Below are 21,238 nucleotides of genomic sequence, written 5' to 3' on the forward strand. Positions count from 1 at the left end.
GGGCCCGGATGGCTCCATAACCCCTGGCTCGTCCCCATCCAGAGGGAGCGCGCGCCCGCAGTCCCGCTCCTGGGGGCGCGTCTCGCGCAGGCTCCGCCCTCTTTGGTGACGTCACATCCCCGCCCCCTGCGCGCGGCGCGCGCGGCCCCAGCCCTGAGGCGCAGCCGCCGCCATGGGGAAGAAGGCGCGGGCCGCGCCCGGGCGCCGGCCCATCCTGCAGCTCTCCCCGCCCGCCCCGCGCCGCGACGAGGCCGCAGGACCCGCGGGAGAGGGGGGCGACTCGGGCTCCGAAGCGGGTAAGGAGAAGAAGGCGGGGGGAAGCGGGGGGCGCTTTGTTGGCGGAGTGCGGCCTAGTGCGGCCTAGCACGGCCTGGCGGGACCGGGTGGTCCCGATCGCTTCTCCCCCGCCATCCCCCCCCAGCATGAGCCCCCCGTGATTGACTCTTCTGCCCCGCAGATGAGCCCGAGACGGTGGCGGAGCCGCCCCGCAACCCGCCGAATCCGCCGCCTCCCGCTCCCGCCGCGGTCAAGGCCACAGGTAAGGGAGTGCTGTGTGATGAGACGCGGGATTACATCCCCCCTGAAAAACCAAGGGGAGAATTTCAGGATTTTGGGGTGCTTGCGGCCCGTGATGTACAATATTGATAAAAGAAATGTTGGCGTTGTGGTTTTAAGTGGGGCTTTTTGTCTTAATATTGGGGGTGGTTGATTCTCACATATAATTTTTTTATGTTCAAACCATGATTTATTTAAAGTTTAAAATGTGGGGAGTCTAGTCCTCAAAGAGATGTTTTGTCCTAAGTCTAGGCGGTTTTGATACTTGATATGGGGGATTGGGAGTCCTGAATGTAGGAGCTTGGTCTTTTGTGTGACTTTTTTTGTTTGGTGGTATGTATGGAGTTTTGATCCTAAAAGTGCAGGGCTGTGAGGCTCCAAATAGTTTTTAGAGATGCTGAGTGTGCGTTTTCTGGTTCTAAGTGTGGTGGGTTTTATGCTAAATTTAGGGGCTTTTATGGGACTTTGTTTGTTTTCCTCTCCATAACCCCGTATATTTGACACAGGGTAATTAACCATGTTTAACTATTATTTTTAATGGAAGGGAGTTAACCCTTTCCTGAATAGTTCACTTTGGGGCAGGAGTTGTTTCCATGTTGATTATTTTAGTCATGCTGTTATATCCCTAGAGGCGACTGCTCATTCCTAAATGCATTTTATTACTGCTTCTTGTACTGATTCCCCCCAGGCTGTCCCTGGCACTTGTCCAGGGCGCCTGGAGCAGAGGTGGAGGGTGGGATCCAGTGCCCTGTGGCAGCAGGAGGGTTCCCCTGAGTGTCCCCTCTCCCTTCTGCAGGAGGTTTGTGCCTGCTGGGTGCCTATGCTGACAGCGATGATGAGGAGGGTGAGACCCCGGAGAAGCCGGCCCGTTCCTCGGATGCCAACGGCAGCAACTCTGCCGACATCGACAGCACCCTGGCGAACTTCCTGGCTGTGAGTGCCCCTCCAGCGGGCACAGAGGGAGCAAGGGGTGGCGGGAGGAGGGCGGTGTCATAGTCCAAGGCATTGTCCTCATCAGTCACAGCTTTGATCTGGCTTGGGATTTGAAGCTCATGGCGGGATGCTGTTTTTACAGGAGATCGACGCCATCACGGCCCCAGCACAGCCCGCTGAGCCCACTGCTGCCTCCTCTTCCTCCTCCTCCGTGCCGCCCCCGATGCCTCCCCGCCCGGAGCCCAAGGAGTCGGGCTCAGGCCCCTCGTCGGGCACAGCCAACGGCACGGGCTCGGCTCCGGCCCCCGAGTGGCAGTACGACACCCAGTGCTCGCTGGCTGGAGGTGAGAGCCCTTCCTCTGTCCAGAGGGGTGTCACTGGGGAGAGGGGAGTGACACGCTGTCCTTGTCCCCTGGCAGTGGGAGAGCTGGAGATGGGCGACTGGCAGGAAGTGTGGGATGAGAACACCGGCTGCTACTACTATTGGAACACCCAGAGCAACGAGGTGACCTGGGAGCTGCCGCAGTACTTGGCAACGCAGGTCCAGGGCCTGCAGCATTACCAGCACAGGTGGGCAAGACCTCCAAGATGTGTCCTTGTGGGATGTTGTCCCAACCCTGCCATTCATTCCCTCATGTCTTCCTCAGCAGCACCGTGGCAGGCACCAATGGCAGCTTCATGGCAGCCACGGAGCCATTCCCTCAGGAGAAGGGGACCCCAGGCAGCGCTGGCCGTGGGAGCAGCCTCAGCAAGCGGGAGGTGAAGAAGGTCAGTCCCGTGGGTTCTGGCTGCCATGGGGCTTGCAGGCACCTCCTTGGGTTTCCTTGGGAGCAGATGGGATGCTCTGCTCCATCCACAGCCCGAGGAGGGGCCTGGCAGCATGGGCTCTTCCCCAGGCAGCTGTCAGAAAGCTCACATGGAGCTCATCCCACAGGAAGTGAATGAAGGAGTGCAGGCTCTCTCCAACAGTGAGGAAGAGAGGAAGGGAGTGGCTGCGGCCCTCCTGGCCCCACTCGTGCCCGACGTGGTGAAGGAGGAAGAGGAGCGCTGGAGGAGGAAAGTGATCTGCAAAGAGGAGTTTGAGCCGCCTCTGGAAGAGGAGGCGAAAGTGGAAGAGGCACCAGCTGTCCTAGAAGAGCCAGAGCCCAGCAGGGACCCCCTGGAAGACACAGGGCAGGAGGATCTGTGCAGCGTGGTGCAGTCAGGGGAGAGCGCGGAGGAGGAGGAGGAGCAGGACACACTAGAGCTGGAGATGGTGCTGGAGAGGAAAAAGGTAATGGGAGATATTTGTCCTGGAAACAGGGCACACGTGGCAGCCATGGCATTGCTGGGAATACACCGGGGTGTCGTGTCCCGGCAGGCGGAGCTGCGTGCCCTGGAGGAGGGGGATGGCAGCGTCTCGGGCTCCAGCCCACTCTCCGACGGGAGCCAGTCGGCCCCGCAGGACGCGTCCCGCAGGCTGGCCTCCAAGAGGGGCAAATGGAAACTGTTCGTGGGAGCCGCCAGCCCCGAGGCCGCCAGCCGAGGCCCCAGCAGAACGGGCCGGGAGAGCCCAGAGGCAGGAGAAGCAGGTAATTGGAAAGGCTTCCTTTGGAGGCAGGAGCAGGGGGTCTCCATTCCCTGAAGACCCGCAGAGCAGTGCCAGGAAGGGCTGTGAGGTACGTGTGCCAGGTGGGAACTGTGAGGTACGTGTGCCAGGTGGGAACAGGCTGAGGGTGGCTCTGTCACAGCCCGGCCTCCCTGGGATAAGCTGCTCCTCTGCCACAGTCTCTGTTCTGATTACCCACATGAGGAGAAGAGTTCAGTATTCAGTGGTTCTTGGGGGACAGGATACAGATAAGAGCTGCTTCACGTCCCATTGCCTTCCTGTTCCTCCCAACATCACAAATCCAGCCTGTGGCACACTGGGTACTGTCACCCTCCACTTGTAAAGTTCAGTTTTTGAGCTGCCTGGTACTGAATTCCAGGCAGCCGCAGTGTCCCTGGAGCCACTCCAGGGCCCCACACTCAGTGTGTAGGGAATGTAACTCCAGCCCATGTGGCAAGGCAGCCCCTGTTTCTGTGGGGCTGGTTCAACTCAGGGTGTGTGTGTGGATATATCAGTCATACACAACTACCCCTCGTGTTCCAGTTGGATCCCCCAGAGCTGTGATTCCCAAAATGCACCAGCTATAGCATTTTAAAGACCACTCTGTGCCCAGCAGCTCTGGGACTCCCAGATTGTAGAATCACGGAGTCGTTCAAGTTGGAAATGGCCTCTAAGGTCATGGAGTCCAGCTGTTCCCCGAGCACTGCCAAGGCCACCACTAACCTATGTCCCCAGGTGCCACATCCGCATGGTTTTTTAATCCCTCCAGGGATGGGGACTCTACCACATCCCTGGGCAGCCTGTGCAAGGGCTGGACAGCTCTTTCCACTACGAAATTTCCCCCAATATCCTACTTTAATGTCCCTTGGCACAACTTAAGGCTGTTTCTTCTTGTCCTGTCTCTTGTTTGCTGGGAGCAGAACCTGACTCCACCCTTCTCTCTGGGCATTGTGGGGACCAAGAAGGTCCCCCTGAGTTTCCTTTTCTCTGGATGTGCCAGTCCCTTCCCAGCACAAGATTTGTGTGCCTGCAGCACAGAAAGCTGAATGAAACTGCTTTTTCAAGGAAAAACTGGTACAAAAGTGCCTACAGCAGGCTGTGTCCTGCTGGAGTGGGAGTTGGTGCCTGCCCCATCCCAGGGTTCTTGTGGCCCTGAGGCACCTCTGCTTCAGGCAGAGGCAGAGCTGGGTGACAGCTCTGGTATCAAGTCAGTGATGTCATTTTTGCATAGGAAAATGAATGGTTTTGCCAGAGGGCTTTGCAAATAACCCTGAAGCCAGCTCTTCCCAGCAGCACCAGATTCCAGCTTAGCCTAGGGAACAATGAGCTGTCACTCCAAAATAACTATTTTAAGTTTAGCATCCTGCTGCTGGAGGGTGATTTAGGGAAGTGTCCTGCCTTCCAGCACCAGGACATGCTGGGAATTGGAGTTTCTCCCCAGATGCCTGTGGGACTCTGGTACAAACTTCTTTCTTTGGATTTGATTGTTTTGACAGTGAATTGGTAATCTGAAGGCAAAACCTTCTGGTATTGGCAGCTTTTGGGGACCTCTTCAGTCTTTCATTATTATTTAATACCTAGTACCTGTTATTGACAGATTTTGGGAGTTAGTCTCTTCCTGCTTCCCTGATGCCCAATTTTCCAGGTCTTGCCTCATTGCTGCTTTGCACTATAGCTGCTCCCCAACCATGTTATCCTTCTGGAAGGATCCCCACCACGAAAACAGAGCAGTGACGACCATCTGTCCTTTTAAATTTCAGGCTGGTATCACTGGCTCTGGTGGGTCCTAGTTCTTTGCCCACTGTTGCCCACATTGTCTTTGGTTCCAGACACAGTGTCCAGCCAGCTGCTGGCACTGCCAGGATGGTGATGGGACAAGGACTGACTTGTCCTTCTTTCTCCTGCAGCCCCAAGCACAGAAGCAACTGATCTGAGCTCAGACAAAGAGGCAGAATCTGAGGAGCCCCAGGAAAAAGCCAAATCACAAGGGGCTCCAAAAATGGAAGAGGAGGAGCAGGATCTAAAGGTATGGAGAGGTAGAGGTGCATGTCCATGAGATGAGGGATGTGATGGGTGCTCCCGCTGCCAGCAGGAGCAAGGGACGTGCTGGCTCCCCCAGCCACCTCCTCCCTGGGGACACTGGAGCTTTGGGCTCTGGATGTGGCCCACCTGAAGCTTTTAAAGCTCAGATCCTGGTGTGGCTGTGGGAACAGCTTGAGAAGGAAGGGCTCTGCAGAGCTGGGACGATATCCTGTCTCCAGTAGGATTCAGCAGCAAAAACTTGGATGAAAGGAGGGTGTGGGGGGGCAAAGACTGAGCCCTGGGTGTCGTTGTGGCAGAGGACAACCAGTTTGATCTTGACTTTGTTTTCACCACTAACAATATTCCAGTCTCTGGCCCGGTCAGTCGTCCCGTTTCCAGGCTGAAGATTGCTCGTCCGTAATCTCTCCGTTTCTTGAGGCTGACGGTACCGCTCTGCCCTTCGCCCGGCATTACTCTTAGATACAAGCTGGGGAAGCCCTGGGGATTTCTGCAGCATCCTGCTGATAGCTCTTCTCTGAGCCTTGGTTTGCTCCTTTGGCTGCACTGGATCAGTTCCCTGATCCATAGCAGAGCTCCAGGCTCTAGGGCAGTATGACAGAGCAGTAGGGGAGATCTTTCCCGTTTGTCCTTTAGTCCCCATGTCACTTGTTACCCTGAGATCTCCTGCGGCATAAAATTTGGCTCTGGAGTTATTCTGTGACGTTGGAAATGTTGTCAGCTCCCTGTGGCAGATGGGGAATCGCCGGCTCATAGTGGAGCCCAGGTGGAACCTGCAGTGAGAGTTGCCTATCCCTGTCCTCATTTCCCACCACTTAAATAATTTTTCTGGTGTGAAAAGGAAGGTCCTTTTGTCCTTGTGAAAAATCTCGTATCTCCCCCATAAAACAACTCCTTAAGGGATTTTGAGATGTAACATTCCCAGACCAAAAGTGAGCGTTCTTCAGTGCAGCATCCATTTGAGACCTGATTTTTAAATTAATTTATATTAATAAAAAGAATAAAAGCGTGTAGCAGGGCTGGACTTGCTGGTCCCCTCTGCAGTCCCCTCTGCAGTCCCCTCCTCCTTCTGGTCCCAGTGGGCACTGTGACAGACCGTGTGGTGCTTTTCCATGCAGGATTCCCTTAGAGCTGTTGGAGGAATGCCGGCTCCCTGGGTAACCAGTGCCATTTGCTCATCAGGTTGGGATCTCTCTGGTTACAGGAGCTGCGCCGGGGCCGCCGCTCCCAAGTCACCCTCTGCTCCGGGATGTTCCCTGGCTTCTCCAGAGACACATTAACATGGGGATTCATATGCCTGCCTTGGTCTTCTCTAGGGCTTGCTTGTCTGGCCCATCACCTCTGGAGACAGATGCTTCCTTGGTGGCTTTGGTGGACATTCCAAAGCCTCTTCGGAGGAGTGAAGTTAAAAAGATATATTTTTAAAGCCTTCCTTAAAGCAGTGGTGATGCCACTTGCAGACGTTTCTTGTTCTGGATTCCATTCTGGCTTGTGGCTGCTTCCATGCAGTGCCTTCAGTCAGGAGGATGGAGTCAGGGATCCCCATGTCCCCACATTGGAGGTTTCACTCCCATGGGATGCTGGGGTCGAGTAGCCGTGGTTGCCATGAGCTGACCTGAGTTTTGGTGTAGCTGCTGCCTCTGCTCTGGAGTAAATCCAGAGCTGTTGTCCCTTTCTGGTGCTTTCCTGCTAGTTTCTCTGGAAAGCAGTTATTTACAGAATCTGGAATGACATCCTGGCCCATTTATTTGGGAAACATTCTTAGGTATCTGCTGTGGTGATGGTTCTGCTGTAACTCCCAAGTACCGGAGCTGCCGGAGCCTGTGCTGTCCTTCCGCGCAGAGTCAAGTGCAGTCTGTGGAGGAGCTGTCACCCAGCCACCCACGCTGCCCTGTCCCTGGGGTGCAGGATGTAGCAGGACTTAACAGAGGGGGTGACAAACACACAGGGCCAGGGTGGCACGTCCCGGTCCCTCCAGGCTGAGGGGCTGTGGGTGGTCCCGAGCGGTGTTTCCCGAGAGCCGCGGGGCCGTAGCCGCCCGATGCTGCTCCCAGAGGACGGCTCTTGACTCTGCCCTTTTTCCTGGCAGTTTCAGATTGGAGAGCTGGCAAATACTCTGACTAGTAAATTGGAGTTCCTGGGCATCAACAGACAATCTATCTCCAACTTCCACATGTTGCTGTTGCAGACAGAGGTAACCGAGCCTTCGCCCCTCGCTCCGGCCTCGTGTTCCGGAGCGGATCGGATGCAATCCGCCGTCCGTCCGAGCGCCGGTGCTGCGTGAGCCTCGTGGCGCCCTCCCTTCCTCGGCGGGGGGAGAGCGCGGCTTGGCGCGGAGGCGGGGTGTCCTCCTCCTGGCCCCCCGCGTCCCGTGCCGGAAGGGAGCCTCCCGATCCTCGAGTCCCGTCCCCCCCAGGGCCCCTGGCAGCCCACCTCACCGGCTTCCCCCGGTTCTTGCCCTCTAGACCCGCATTGCAGACTGGCGAGAAGGTGCTCTCAATGGAAACTACCTCAAACGCAAACTCCAAGACGCAGCCGAACAGCTTAAACAATACGAAATAAACGCCACCCCTAAAGGCTGGTCCTGCCACTGGGACAGGTACGCGCTCTCCTCCTTTCTCACCTTTCATCTCTGACATCTCAGACATGATTTGTGACCATCAACCACCCGACGACGCTGGCGCCGTCCCTCTGGCAGACTGAGAGCGGCTTCTGTTAGTGCTGGGCAGGCAGAGAAACGTCCGGCACTCGCAGAGTTTGGGCCGGCCGCCAAACTGGAGGATCCAGACGGAGTGCCCAGTGCTTTGCGACGGAGCCGATTCCTGACGGACAGAGCTGGTTGTGCCTCTCGCGAGTGTCCAGCGCTGTGGAGGGCGGGCCTGGGGGGTCGCGCATGCGAGAGCTCTGTGAACTTTGCAGGATCTCTGGATCAACTCTTCTGACCAACAGCTCTTCTAAAGGACAAACTTCAACTCACCGACGGAATGAAGAACAAGATTTCTGTCTCCTGCCAGCAGGTCAGACCCAAACATTTCTTTGTCTATTTGGCTTTCTTGATTAATTTTCCTTTGTTTGAAATCTTTGCTCTTTTGTTTTTCAGCTCCCAGATCCGCTCCCTCTCTCTAGCATTCACTGTGTGTTTGACACCAAGAGTATCATAAAAAACTCTGCGCACCATGGGGTAGGGGGGCAGCCGCTTCCCTCCATTGGGCTGTTCCCCTGTGCCTCTTCTCGGAGGGCGACTTTCAGCCAAGGCCGTGCTGAAAGTCCCAATGCTAGCGAGACGTGTCCAGCGTTCCGGCCCTCCTCTCCCTCGGAGCGGGGGGGCTCAGGGCGACGTTCCCGCAGCCAGCGATAGCAAATAGCTTTGAGCGAGTCGGCTCGGGCCTCTCCTGCCTCTGTCCTCAAAGTTGTTTGTTGTGTGTGGGAAAGCAGCAGCCCTGCTGCACGAGGGTCTCCCCTGCGAGAGCGCACTGCTGTCGTGGGCAGGCCCGCCTTGGAGTGTCAGGGGCGGAGAAGGGAAGCTGAAGCCTCCTTCTCTTTCTTGTGATCTAGGGAGCATAGACGCTATTTCTACGTTAACGAGCGCTCGGGAGAGTCGCAGTGGGAGTTCCCCGATGGGGAGGACGAAGAGGAGGGACAGCGAGGTGCCGCCGACAGAAAACCCGACAGTCCTCCAAAGCCACCTCCCAAAGACAAAGGAGAGCAGGCCGAGGGGCCCGCCGAGCGCCCCGCAGGTACGCCTCGCTGGCGGGGGGGGTACTGGCCCCGGAGCACGGGGTGGGGGACAGGGCAGTCCACAGTGGTGGTGCCTCCAAGTGGGACTGTGGGCAAGAGCAGGTGGTACAGACTAGGCCATGCATTCAAGCCTGTGTCAATGTCTGTTCTTCAGGCTCCCTTTGTAAAGAATCCTTCTCAGGCCAAGTTCCTGCTACGTCTCTCATGCCGCTCACTCCATTTTGGACTCTGCTTCAGTCCTCCGTCCCAGTCCTCCAACCTCCCTTGCCTTTGGAAATGCCTCCGCCGCCTCCACCCCCCCCAGACTCGCCCCCGCCACCTCCACCGCCACCCCCACCGCCTGGAGAAGATGGGGAGATCCAGGAAGTGGAGATGGAAGATGAGGGGGGTGAGGAGCCACCTGCCCCAGGAACAGAGGAGGATGCTCCCCTGAAGTCCCTGGTGCGCCCTGCTGCCAGCAGCAGCCAGGTGAGCACTGGAGCCAGGGCTCCACTGATTCCAGTGTGTGAGACTCTGGGAAATGGGTGTGTAATGGTGCTCCTGGCTCAACGCTCACCTCAGCACTCTCTTCCAGGCCACCGTCGATCCGAGCCCAGCCCCGCTGCTCTCGGCCAAGCCACAGAAGAGGAAAGCAGTGGAAATGAGCCCGGGGCTGATGCAGCGCACGGCCACCATTGGCAGCTGCCCCGTCATCTACAGCCAGCCCCTGATGGCCACGGGCAAGTACCAGCCATCAGCCGTGCCCCTGGCCTCCCTAAGGCCCCGCCAGCGCCTCCAGAGCGAGATCCAGGGACGGCCCAACCTCCGCATGGCCCCGGGTCCCGCTGGCCCTCAGCCCGCGGCGCTGGGGCTGCAGTCCAGCTACCTGGGTGTGACGGGACCTGCCGCTCCTTCTATGATGGGATACTCGGAGTGCGCCGTGCCCGTCAGCCCGGCCACCGCGGCCAGCACGCAGTCGGTGCCGGCACGGGGAGCGCCGGCAGCCACGGGCACTGCGGCTGAGCAGCCACCGCCCCCGCCGCCCCCACAGACACCCCCACCGCCCACCCCCAAGGCACCGCCGCCTCCAGAGAAGGAGAAGCCGAGGAAGGGGCGCAAGGACAAGGTAGGCTAGATGGTCTCACACCGACACCGTTCCTTCCCTCCTCCCTTTCCAGCCACACTCACCACTGTCATTTTTGTGGCACAGGGCAAGAAGGGCAAGACGAAGATGCCATCACTGGTGAAGAAGTGGCAGAGTATCCAGCGGGAGCTGGATGAGGAGGAGAATTCCAGCTCCAGCGAGGAGGACCGGGAGACCACAGCCCAGCGGCGCATCGAGGAGTGGAAGCAGCAGCAGCTGATGAGGTACAGACCCTGGGGGCTGGCACCAGGACGTTTCCTGGTCCCTTGTAAAGGTGGGGGATCCATGAGAGAGCCAGCTGGGTGCTGACATTCTGCTTTATCCCTGCAGTGGCATGGCTGAGAGAAACGCCAACTTTGAGGCACTGCCAGAGGACTGGCGGTCACGGCTGAAGCGGAGGAAAACAGCCTCGAGCACATGAGGCCGTGCCCACCTCTTGGGGTTTTTTTGTTTTGTTTTTTTTACAGATGTACAGTTCCTTTGACCATTGTCCAATAAATTGTAGCAATTTGGGAAGTGCCATCTCACTGATTCTGCTGAGGGCAGGTCGTAAATGGGGATGGGGAGCACAACAGATCCCTGTAATCCACAGTTACAAGTTGCATGGGTGTGTGGGTTGTGGAGGCAGGAAGGCTCTGCAGAGGAAACTGGACAGACTGGATTGAAGGGCTGAGGGTAAAGGCCAAGTGCCAGGTCCTACACTTGGGTCACACAAACCTTGTTGAATGCTCCAGGCTGGGGGAAGAGAAGCTGGAAAGCCGGGAAGGGCCCTGGGTGTGCTGGTGAGAGCAGCTGAACTGGAACCCAGGTGGACAAAAGGCTGATGGCACCTGGGCTGTCCCAGCATTGGTGTGGCCAAAGGCCTGTCCCCTGTTCTGACACTGCTGGGCCACCTCCAGCAGGGGAGGTGACCTCCACTCTACCTGGGGCCCTCGTGGCAAGAGGGGCTGTCCAAAAAAGAGAATGGAGCAGAGAAAGGGTCTGGAGCACCAGGAGGAGCTGGGGGGGCCTCAGCCTGGATTAAAGGAGGCCTGGGAGGGGGACCCTCTGGCTCTCCACAATTCCCTGACAGGAGGGTGCAGCCAGGGGCTGTGTCAGGGTCTGCTGCCTGGGAACAAGGGACAGGACAAGAGAAAACAGCCTCAAGCTCTGCCAGGGGAAGTTGAGGTTGGACAAGAGGAGGAATTTCTTCATAGGAAGTGGTGTCAGGCATGAGAAGGGGCTGCTCAGAAAGGTGGCAGAGTCCCCAGCCCCGGAGGTGTCTGAGGAATGACTGGACATGGAATCACATGAACACCTCAGCGCTCTGATCTGGATGATGAGGTGGAGATTGGTCACAGGTTGGGCTCAATGATCCTGGAGGTCTTTTCCATCTTTAATGACTCCCTGAAATCCCTCTGGCTCCTTTCCCAGCTCTGCTCCAGGACTGCCCCATTCCGCCCTGTAGCTCAGCAACCGGGTGCCAGCCCAGCCCTGACGCTGCCTCGGCCGTTCCGGCTCTCCCGGGGCTCTCACAGCCATGGTGCCTGCAGGGCGCTGCGCTGCCCAGGGCGGGGAGGGGGCTCCGGGGAGGTTCAGGGGGGGACAGGTCCTGACGCCCTATGACAGCTTCATCCGCACCCACCTGCGCTTCTATGGCTACTTCCGAGGTGAGCCCTGGCCGCTGTGCCCCGTCCCTGGGCCGTGTCCCCTCCTGCCCCCTGGCTGCAGTGCTGTTCTCCCCAAGATGAGAAGCTGGGCGGGGAAGAGACTGCAGTGTCCCCGGGGGAACCCTCCGGGCAGCATGCCAAGGCATCCACCGTGGGCAACACCGGCCCTGGCTGGCAGCGAGCTCCTGGGCACGAGCCAAACCGTGAGTGAGACCCTGCAGCCCCTCACAGCCCCTGAGCACAGTGTCCTCCCAACACAGCAAGTGTGGGGGGAGGGACTCTCCCTGTCCCTGCCTTGGTTTTGAGGGGTGCCCCTACCCCAACCACAATGGAGACCCCCAGCCCTTCCGGGTGCTCTTGCAGGCCCCAGGGTGGTGCAGATGCCCCACCAGGGCAGACCGGCCCCCTTAAGGCAGCCCTGGAGGCCTCCAGGAGAACCACAGGCTCCGTTCTCCCTCCCTGCTCCCCGCTGCCCTGTGGAGTGTGAAGTCATCCCGGAGACGATTGAGCACATCGGTGAGGGGGTGCTCCAGCTGTCCCTCTGCCTGACCCCTGGTCCAGACCCTTGTGTGTATGGCACTTGTCTCTGTGTCCCCCCTCTCCCAGAATGGGTCCCCCCCAAACCAGAGCCCTTCTGCCCACCCATGGGCCCGGAGCAGGCCTTGTGCACCCTCGGTGAGGAGCAGGGCACTGTTGTCTACCACTCCAGCCCAGGTAAGGGAGCACAGGCAGCACCCCTGCGTGCCTCCGCTCTCCCCAGACCCCCACCACTGTCCCTGCTCCCCCCACAGCACTCCAAGGCTCTGGCTTTACCCGTGCTCGGGTTGGAGGAGCCCCAGGGCCACTCTCCTCGCCAGCAGCCCCCTTGGAGGGTCCCCAGGACACCACGCTGCTCTTCGAGTCCCGCTTTGAGAGTGGGAACCTCCAGAAGGCCATCAAGGTGTAAGAGAGAGGCCGGGGTCCATGGGGCCTTTCATGCCAGCCTGGAGCCGGAGCACTGCCCTTCCCTCCACACAGGGGACCCTATGACTACGTGCTGATGCTGCGGCCAGACCTGTACACGGCCAAACACACACAGTGGTTCTACTTCCGTGTCCAAAACACGCGGCAGGAGCCGCTCTACCGTTTCACCATCGCCAACATGGCCAAGCCCAAGAGCCTCTATGGCCAGGGCCTGCAGCCGCTGTTCTACTCGCAGCAGGATGCCCAGAGCCGTGGCATAGGCTGGCGCCGGGTCGGGACCGATGTCTGCTATTACCGTGGCAGCGCAGGGGAGCCGCCACTGTTCCGGCTCAGCTGGGCCATGCGCTTCCCACACGATGGTGACACCTGTTTCTTCGCTGCCTGCTACCCCTACACCTATTCGGAGCTGGGGCGCTACCTGCACGCGCTGGCGGCCGACCCGGCGCGCTCACGATACTGCACGGTGCGGGCGCTGTGCCGCAGCCTGGCCGGCAACACCGTGCCCCTGCTGACCATCACCGGCCCGGGCGGCACGGCCGGCAAGCGCGCGGTGGTGCTGAGCGCCCGTGTGCATCCCGGCGAGAGCGGCGGCTCCTGGGCCATGCGGGGATTCCTGGATTTCCTGCTGAGCCCCCACGAGGACGCGCAGCTCCTGCGCCGCCTCTTTGTCTTCAAAGTGGTGCCGATGCTCAACCCCGACGGGGTGGTGGTGGGCAACTCCCGCTGCTCCCTGGTGGGACGGGATCCCAACAGGGCCTATGGGAAGGCGCTTCCCAGCTCCTTCCCTGGCGTGTGGCACCTGCGGGCCATGGTCCAAAGGTGAGGCGGGTGTGGGGAGCCGCTGGCACAGGGCCACTCCTGTGGCGGTGCTGGTGGCCGTATCCTGATACGTGCAGGGAGCTGGCGGAGCGGGAGGTGGTGCTGTACTGCGACTTCCATGGACACAGCAGGAAGAACAATGTCTTCGTGTACGGCTGCGATGGCAGCGGGGACAGCACAGGGACACGGCTGCGCCAGCGCGTGTTCCCCCTGATGCTGAGCAAAAACGCCCCCAACAAGGTGGGACACGGATGCCTCAGGGCCACCGTGTTGCGGTGGCAGCGGGAATGCAGCCAGTGTGCTGCTTCCCCAGCTGTCCCTGTGGGGTTGGGACCCCTCTGACCCTGGGGCCCTCCAGTTCTCCTTCTCCAGCTGCAAGTTCCAGGTGCAGAAGAGCAAAGAGGGGACAGGCCGGGTTTCCATGTGGCGCCTGGGCATCTCCCACAGCTACACCCTGGAGGTGGCCTTCAGTGGTTCCACACTGGGTGAGGGGCTGCCACAGCCATGGGGACAGTGCCAGTGGGGTGGTCCTGGGCTAGGAAGCTGCCCTTGTTTCCTTTTCCCTGTCCCCTGCAGGCGGGAGGAGCTCCCACTTTAGCGTGAAGGACCTCGAGTCACTGGGCCGCCTCCTCTGTGACACCTTGCTTGACTTCTGCGACCCTGCACCTGCCAAGGTAGGCTTGGACCTGGCCCAGGGTGTCCTGATGCCGTGGGACCACGGTGACACCGTGACACTGGCACTGTCCTGCAGCTCCAGCAGTGCCTGGTGGAGGCGGATGCGCTGCTGCAGCGGCAGATGGGTCGTGAGCCGGGCCCTGGAGGCAACTGGAGTGATGTGTCCCCCTCAGAGCTTGAGTCCAGGTATGTCATCCCCTGTCACCTCATGTCACCCCATGGTGCCACTGGGGGCTACAGATGGTTCTTCCCCCTGCAGCACCAGTGGCTCTGACAGCTCCGTGTCCGACGGGATCCCAGATGACTTCCACAGCCCCAACCAACAGGCGAGTCTCCATGTGCCACTGATTTTGAGGTGGCAGGGATGCAGAGCCAGGGTGGAACATGGTGACAGAGGGTGCAGATGTCCCTGTGCCACTTTACCACCTGGCACAGATGGAGCCACGCAGGAAGAAGCAGCTGCAGAGATGGAGAGCAAGGAATGTCCTGTGCCGAACAAAGCGGAGCCACACCAGCATCCCGGTGAGCCTGGAGCCACCATAGGCCATCCAGGCCCCCAGGGGACAGTCCTGCAGGGACACTTGTCCCCAGTGCTGTCCCACTCCTCAAGTGGGTCTGACACCTCTCCTGTGCCCCCCAGGCTGGGACCCGCAGGCATCCACTTCTTCCTGGTGTCCACAGTGGAGGTGACAATGTGGGAGAGAAGCCCAGAGCCAGCTCCAGTGTCACCTTTTCCAGCGCAGGTGGAACAGGGAATGGCTCCCGTGCCATTGCAAGAGAAGTGCCTGGTGCTGACTCTGGAGTGGCCATTCCCAGGGCACCTGATGCAGGGAAGGGCCACTGTGCCACCATGAGAAGGCATCAGCTGGACAGTGGCACAAACGCTGTGACACACCACAAGCCACCACTGAGCCCCTGCCACCATGCTGCCACCAGTGACTCTTCCCGGGATCCAGGCATGGGAGCAATCTTGGGGCCATCCTGGCAGCGGGACGGGCGCAGGGACAGGGACAGGGCCCGTCCCCTCACTGTCCGTGCGGTGACCTCACGCTGCTGCGCCTGCGCTCGGCAGTAAAGGTGCTGCCATCTCCATGTCCATGCCTGCTGCTGCCTGTTTTCATTGTGATGTCCCCTCAGGAGTCTCCTTGTCCCTGAGCTCGGCCAGAGTCTTGCTGGCACCCAACGCCATGACACCACCGTGGTGTCAGCATATGCCTGTGGTGCTACCTTGGGCCTTGCCACCAGCGTGTCACCTCCATTACCTGGTGTCAGGCTCAGGTACCTCAGCCCTGCCACCATGGGGTCATCCTGGGCTCTAGGGATGTGGTGGCTCTGCCACCCGGGTGACTCCTCAGCCCTGTGACCCCGCTGTCCCCCTTGTCCCCACGGTGTCCCCGCAGGCCCCGTGGGTGCCCCAGGCCCGCAGGCCCCGTTGCCATGGCAACACCCCCGCGGCGCCGCCGGCCGTTTCCATGGCAGCCGCTGCTCCCAGGGCGCCCCCCAGCGGCCGGAATCGCGTCACGGCGGCGCCGGAACTACCGGGAGGCGGAAGCGGAAGCGGCGGCAGCCGTGGCCGTGTCCTTCTGTGCCGTGACGCCGGGGCGGCACCATGGAGAACGCGGCTTCGCAGGTGCTGCTGGGCTCGGGGCTCACCGTGCTCTCGCAGCCGCTCATGTACGTGAAGGTGCTGGTGCAGGTAAGGGCGGGAACGGCGGGGTTGAGAGGGGGTACCGGGCCCGGTATCAGCCGCGCGGGGGATACAGCCTGCCCGTTCCCGCTGCAGGTGGGCTACGAGCCGCTGCCGCCCACCCTGGGGAGGAACATCTTTGGCCGCCAGGTGTATCAGCTGCCCGGCCTCTTCTCTTACGGTGAGTCCGCCTTGGTGGGGCCGCCCCGGCGCCGTCCCGGTGCCGCCGCGGGGTCCCCTCGGGGCTGACGGTCCCCGCTCTCCCCAGCCAAGCACATCATAAAGGTGGACGGGAGAGCAGGACTCTTTAAAGGCCTCACCCCCCGCCTCTGCTCCAGCGCCATCGGCACCGTGGTGCACAGCAAAGTGCTGCAGGTACCGGCACGGGCGGGGCGCTGCGGGAACCGGGGCTTCTGCCGCCGGGACGGGGGAACACCGGGGCCCCCCTGGCTCCCCGCACGGTGCTGACCCTGCGCTGACCTTGCTCTTTGCTCCGCAGCGGTACCAGGAGGCCGAGAAGACTGAGGTGGGTGCAGAGATGCTTCCCACAGGGAACGCATCCTCCCCTCCCCTCCTGTCTCCTCCTTTCTCCCTTTATTTCTCTGTTCTTCTAGTCTTCTCTTATCCTTTCTTTTCTTCTTTCCTGCATTCCTTTCTCCTTTTTCTCCTTCTCTTTTTCTTTCCTTTCTCCTCTTCTTTCTCTCATTCTGCTCTTCTGTCCTTTTCCCCTGCTCCATGCTTTCCCTACTTCTTTCCCCTTTGTTTCCCTCCATTCTTTCCTCCTCCTCCCCTCTCTCTTCCCTCTCTCCCTCCTCCCCATGGCCCCCGGATTTGGGCAGCCCCAGCCCTGCATCCGGAGCTTCCACCCCACCCTGGGGACAGCCTCCCCTCTCTGGGCAGCTGTTCCCCCCTGACTGCTCCTTTCCCCTCCAGCCTGGAGCCAGGAGGAAGGAGTCCTCGCTGGAGCAGGTGCTCAAGGAGGTGAGGAGCAGCAGGAGGAGGGAGGCAGTGGGATGTCACATCCCTGTCCCCTCCTGCTGAGGCTCCCTTTGTTCCCAGACCTCCCAGGAGATGGTCGCCCGCTCTGCCGCCACCCTCATCACCCACCCCTTCCACGGTAGGTGTCCCCCCACCCCAAGGGCCCGGGGGCGCAGTGCCAGGAGCCTCGTCCTGTCACCCCTGTGTCCCCCCGTGTCACCCCCGTGTCCCCGCAGTGATCACCCTGCGCTGCATGGTGCAGTTCATCGGCCGCGAGACCAAGTACAGGTACGGCCCGGGGGCTCTGGGATCCGGGGGGCCGGGAGTCCTGGGGTCCACCCCTGACCTTATCCCTCCTCTTCCTCCCTATCCCAGCGGGACACTAAGCGCCTTCGCCACAATCTACCGGGAAGAGGGAATCCTGGGATTCTTCGCGTGAGTGCCGGCAAGGCGGGGAGGGGCACGGCGGGGGTGGCAGCGGTGGGAAGGTCCCAAAGCCTTCCTGGGAGTACCTTGGATCCCTCCAGCAGCTCTGGATCGCTCACCCGAGCATCCCCGCTCCCAGGGATGGCCGTTCCCTCTCACCCTGCCCCACACCAGCTGTTCCCAGCTCTCCTCACAGCCACATCCCAACCCTGGGCCGTCATTCCCACTGTTTGTTCCCTTGCAGCGGCCTCATCCCGCGGCTCCTCGGGGACATCCTCTCCCTGTGGCTGTGCAACATGCTGGCCTACCTCATCAACACGTACGCGCTGGAGAACGGGGTAGGCTCTGCTCCGGCATCCCCAGTGCCCGGAGCTGGCGGGGGGCAGCTCCGGGGGTGTTCTGGGAGCCACCACCCCGCTCTGGGGGGACTCAGGTGCTGTTGCTCCTCCTCAGGTCTCCGCCATGACTGAGATGAAGAGCTACTCCCAGGCGGTCACTGGGGTGAGTGCAGCCACCGGCAGGGAGCGGATCCTTTCCCTAGGGAGGGGTGTGTTCCTGGAATCCTGCGGCTGCAAGGGTGGGATCAGCCGGATTAGCCCACAGGCCAAGGGATGCTCCCTGGAGGACACGTGTGACCCTGTGGAGGTGGCAGGAGTGGGCTCCCCTCCCTGGGGTGAAACTCTGAGGGGTTCTCGCAATGTGGAGGGAAGAGGGAGCATCCCACTGATCCCCATTTTTCCTGCAGTTCTTTGCCAGCATGCTGACCTACCCCTTCGTCCTGGTCTCCAACCTGATGGCTGTGAACAACTGCGGGTGAGTCCCTGACCCCACGTCCCTCTGCCTCGGATCAACTCCTGGAACAAATTCCCAGGTGGAAAGGTGCTTCCAGTGCTCCACAGGGTTGATCCCTCTGTGCTTAAAGTGGGAGAGGGTCGTTTTAGGGTTCAACCTGGTGTGGAGCTACAGAGGGATTGGGTCATTCCTGGATGGGAATAATTCCCTGTGGGTCTTTCCTCCCTTCCCCAGGTTGGCTGGGGGTCTCCTTCCCTATGCACCCACCTACTCCTCCTGGCTGGATTGCTGGAGCCAGCTGCAGAGGGAGGTAAGTGCTGGAGCTGGGATGCTCCAGACACCAGGGACACGGAGAGGAGGCAGGTGGGAGCCTAATGGGGTTTGGAGAGGCCACCCTGGACCTTTTGTGGCCCCTCCATGGTCGTTTTCCCTTTCCAGGGCAACATGAGCCGAGGGAACAGCCTGTTCTTGCGCAAGGTTCCAGCAGGGAAGCGATATGTGTGGGAGGAGCAGAGGTTCCGCTGATTCCAGAGATGGGAGTGGGATTGTGGAGCCAATGGTGGGCTCTGGAAGCAAAGAATCATGGAGAGTGATGATTTCTATACAGTTTTTTAAAAATCATTTCCTGCTGAGAGCTGAAGATGCAGGTGTGAGAGTCTCTGTCCATGGGGGTTTCCTGGGAAGAGGGGCTGGCCGGTCACCAGCATTCCCTGATTTATCCAGGAGCCTTTTCCCAACCTCAAGCACCATTGAGGCTGTTTCCACAGCAGAAATTCCCTGACAAGCCCAGGCACCTGCTGACATGGAGGGCCAGTGGCACATGGGGGCTGTCAGCAGTAGGGGCTGTTGGATGCCTGTAAGGAGCTGTTGGATGTCTGGAAAGGGTTGTTGGATGCCTGGAAGGGGCTGTTGGACCCCAGGAAGACCTCTTGCAAGGCCTGTGGTGGGGCAGAGGTGAGCGTTGCACACTGGCCCAGAGGTTTGCACACCCAGCGGGTGTGTGGGGCTGGGAGCTGGGGTCACACAGCTGGCAGGGGCTGTCACACACCAGCAAGAGGGACACACTCTGAGGGGGTCGTTGCACACCTGGCAGGGGCTGCTGCGCCCGTGATGAGGGATATGGCATGGCTGGAGCAGGCCTTGCACAGCCAGCAGAGCCGGAAGGTTGTCACAAAGCTGGAGGGTAGGTGGCACACCTGGCGGGAGTTGTTGCACACCTGGTGGGGCTGGAGCAGGACTGGCACACCTGGCAGGGACACCGCGAAGGTGGGATGTGGGTCACACACTCACACACGTGGGGGCGGCTGTCGCACACACAGCCAAGGGGTCACACACCTGGGGGCGGCTGGTACACACACAACCAAAGGGCTGCACGCCTGGGAGCGGCTGGCAGGCGGTTTCGTACCCAGCCGGGGCCGTTCCGCCCCGTGGGAGGCTGTCGCACCCCGGGCGGGGCTGCCCCACGCTCGGCACGGCCGGGCCGCGGCGGGGCGGGCTCGGTGCGGGGGGCGGTGCCGGTCCCTCCTCCCTCGCCGCTTCTCCCGCCCCGTGCCGGCGCCATGGCGGGCCCAGGCGGTGCCGACGGTGCCGGGGACGCCGGGGATGTGCTGAGCGGCGGCAGCGAGCGGCGGTGCCGGGCGCGGCTGGCGGCGAAGGGCGCGGGGGGCGCGGCGGCGGCGGCCGCGGTGCTGGTGCCGCTGTGCTCGGTGCGCGGCCGCCCCGCGCTGCTCTTCACGCTGCGCTCCCGCCGCCTCGCCGGCCCCCACAGCGGCGACGTCAGGTACCGGCGGGGGGAGCGGGCACCGGGGCCGGGCCGGCCCTGACCCCAGCCCCCGATCCCTCCCGCAGCTTCCCCGGTGGGCGGCGGGACCCGGCGGACGGGGACGCGGTGGCCACGGCTCTGCGGGAGACGCGGGAGGAGCTGGGGGTGGCGGTGGCAGCCACCAGCGTCTGGGGACAGCTTCGGACGCTGCCCGACCGGGTACCGGGGATCGGCGGGGCTTGGAGGCGCGGGGACAAGGGCGGGCAGGGACACGGGATGGGTTCAAGGTGACAGGGAAGGCGGCAGCGTCACGGGTGACAGGGGCAAGGCAGCAGGGTCACGGGTGACGGGTTCGAAGTGACGGGGACAAAGGTTCTGGCGTGATGGCTTTGGGGTGACAGGGGCACAGGTGACAGGGGTTGTGGTGACAGGAACAAGATGTGACAGGAATAAGGCCACAGGGACACAGAGGAGGAAGGGGTTCAGTTGACAGAGATAAAGCAGTAGGGACACAGGGGACAGAGCAAGGGTTCTGGGTGACAGGGACAAGGCAAGGAGATGGGTGACAGGGTGCAGGTGACTGGGGTCCAGGGGGACAGGAACACAGGTGAGGGGGGGTTGGAGGCAGCAGTGGATTGGAATGACAGGGAAAAGGCAGCAGGGTCATGGGTGACAGGGACAAAGCAACAGGGTCATGTATGGCAGATTCGGGGGGACAGGGACATGGGTGACAGGTGTTACAAATGATGACGATTCTGGGTGACAGGGACAGGTCAGGAGGGCACGGGTGACAAGAATTCTGGTCATTCAAGGTGAAAGGCCAAAAGCCACTGGTGAGGGGGTGACACACAGGGTGGGTGCCTGCACTGGGTGCAGGGGGGTCAAGGCACGGGCACTTTGGGGAGGGGGTGTCACCCTGTCCCTTGCTGACACACCTTCCAGCATGGAATGACCGTGGCGCCCGTCGTGGCCAACCTGGGGCCGCTGGAGGCCTTGACACTGAACCCCAACCCTGATGAGGTGAGTGGCTCCTCCCCAGGGCTGCTCCCCTTCCCGTGGCAGCCGCTCCTGTCACTGTGGTCTGTGTGACAGGTGGAGGAGGTGTTCACCCTGCCCCTGGCCCACCTGCTCCGCGAGGAGAACCAGGGCTACACCCACTTCCGCACGGCCAGCGGCTACGGATACACCCTGCCCGTGTTCCTCAACGGCCCCCACAAGGTCTGGGGGCTCACGGCCATCATCACCGAACTGACCCTGGAGCTGCTGCTGCCCGGCCGCTACCGCAGGAAGACCCACGTGCCCCCCCGGAAAGCCCCGGCCTGAGCGGGCAGGGGCGGCTGCAGGGTCCCTGTGCCTCGGTTCTCCACTGCACACATGGAAACGGCTCCGAGCCCCGCAGGGATGTCACACACTGTGATTCAGTAAAAGCCATGTTTGGAACTGCCCTGGGCTCCGAGTTGTGGACTGTGGCCAGGACAGCTGTCCCTTGGCACGGGCACAGGAGGAGGAG

The 21,238-nt window shown here is 61.0% G+C and overlaps 4 protein-coding genes across 5 annotated transcripts; all 4 read left to right on the top strand.

The window, feature by feature from the left end:
- The first annotated feature begins 172 nt into the window (after window positions 1–172).
- FNBP4 (formin binding protein 4) lies at window positions 173–10,493 on the top strand. Of its 2 annotated transcripts, none has more exons than XM_054275668.1 (16): window positions 173–296; window positions 458–538; window positions 1,352–1,488; window positions 1,631–1,832; window positions 1,908–2,058; window positions 2,136–2,256; window positions 2,423–2,761; window positions 2,849–3,059; window positions 4,984–5,102; window positions 7,206–7,310; window positions 7,582–7,715; window positions 8,672–8,853; window positions 9,009–9,322; window positions 9,429–9,959; window positions 10,044–10,201; window positions 10,308–10,493. In XM_054275668.1, the coding sequence occupies exons 1-16, from the start codon at window positions 173–175 to the stop codon at window positions 10,396–10,398; spliced, it is 3,000 nt and encodes a 999-aa protein (XP_054131643.1). In that variant the 3' UTR covers window positions 10,399–10,493. The 2 variants fall into 2 exon arrangements, with proteins under 2 accessions (XP_054131643.1, XP_054131644.1); XM_054275669.1 differs by having other exon boundaries at window positions 2,139–2,256.
- Window positions 10,494–11,496: 1,003 nt separating this feature from the next.
- AGBL2 (AGBL carboxypeptidase 2) lies at window positions 11,497–15,158 on the top strand. The gene is made up of 14 exons (XM_054275008.1): window positions 11,497–11,626; window positions 11,704–11,829; window positions 11,887–11,889; window positions 11,990–12,142; window positions 12,233–12,340; window positions 12,418–12,568; window positions 12,644–13,408; window positions 13,486–13,648; window positions 13,767–13,893; window positions 13,985–14,082; window positions 14,160–14,269; window positions 14,343–14,409; window positions 14,519–14,605; window positions 14,724–15,158. The coding sequence occupies exons 1-14, from the start codon at window positions 11,497–11,499 to the stop codon at window positions 15,156–15,158; spliced, it is 2,523 nt and encodes an 840-aa protein (XP_054130983.1).
- Window positions 15,159–15,641: 483 nt separating this feature from the next.
- Window positions 15,642–18,606, top strand: MTCH2 (mitochondrial carrier 2). The gene is made up of 13 exons (XM_054275816.1): window positions 15,642–15,779; window positions 15,867–15,951; window positions 16,039–16,145; window positions 16,270–16,296; window positions 16,704–16,751; window positions 16,830–16,887; window positions 16,985–17,036; window positions 17,124–17,183; window positions 17,419–17,512; window positions 17,628–17,675; window positions 17,920–17,987; window positions 18,201–18,276; window positions 18,405–18,606. Exons 1-13 carry the CDS (start codon window positions 15,693–15,695, stop codon window positions 18,489–18,491), a joined length of 897 nt encoding a protein of 298 aa, XP_054131791.1. The 5' UTR covers window positions 15,642–15,692; the 3' UTR covers window positions 18,492–18,606.
- A 904-nt stretch (window positions 18,607–19,510) lies between these two features.
- Window positions 19,511–21,172, top strand: NUDT8 (nudix hydrolase 8). Its single transcript, XM_054276018.1, has 4 exons — window positions 19,511–19,746; window positions 19,815–19,947; window positions 20,671–20,748; window positions 20,821–21,172. The coding sequence occupies exons 1-4, from the start codon at window positions 19,526–19,528 to the stop codon at window positions 21,049–21,051; spliced, it is 663 nt and encodes a 220-aa protein (XP_054131993.1). The 5' UTR covers window positions 19,511–19,525; the 3' UTR covers window positions 21,052–21,172.
- The last annotated feature ends 66 nt before the right edge of the window (window positions 21,173–21,238 follow it).

This window comes from Melozone crissalis, unplaced genomic scaffold (assembly GCF_028551555.1).
Source record: "Melozone crissalis strain CALT ecotype California unplaced genomic scaffold, PUWL_Pcris_2 ptg000018l_1, whole genome shotgun sequence".
In the NCBI taxonomy this organism is placed as follows: domain Eukaryota; kingdom Metazoa; phylum Chordata; class Aves; order Passeriformes; family Passerellidae; genus Melozone; species Melozone crissalis.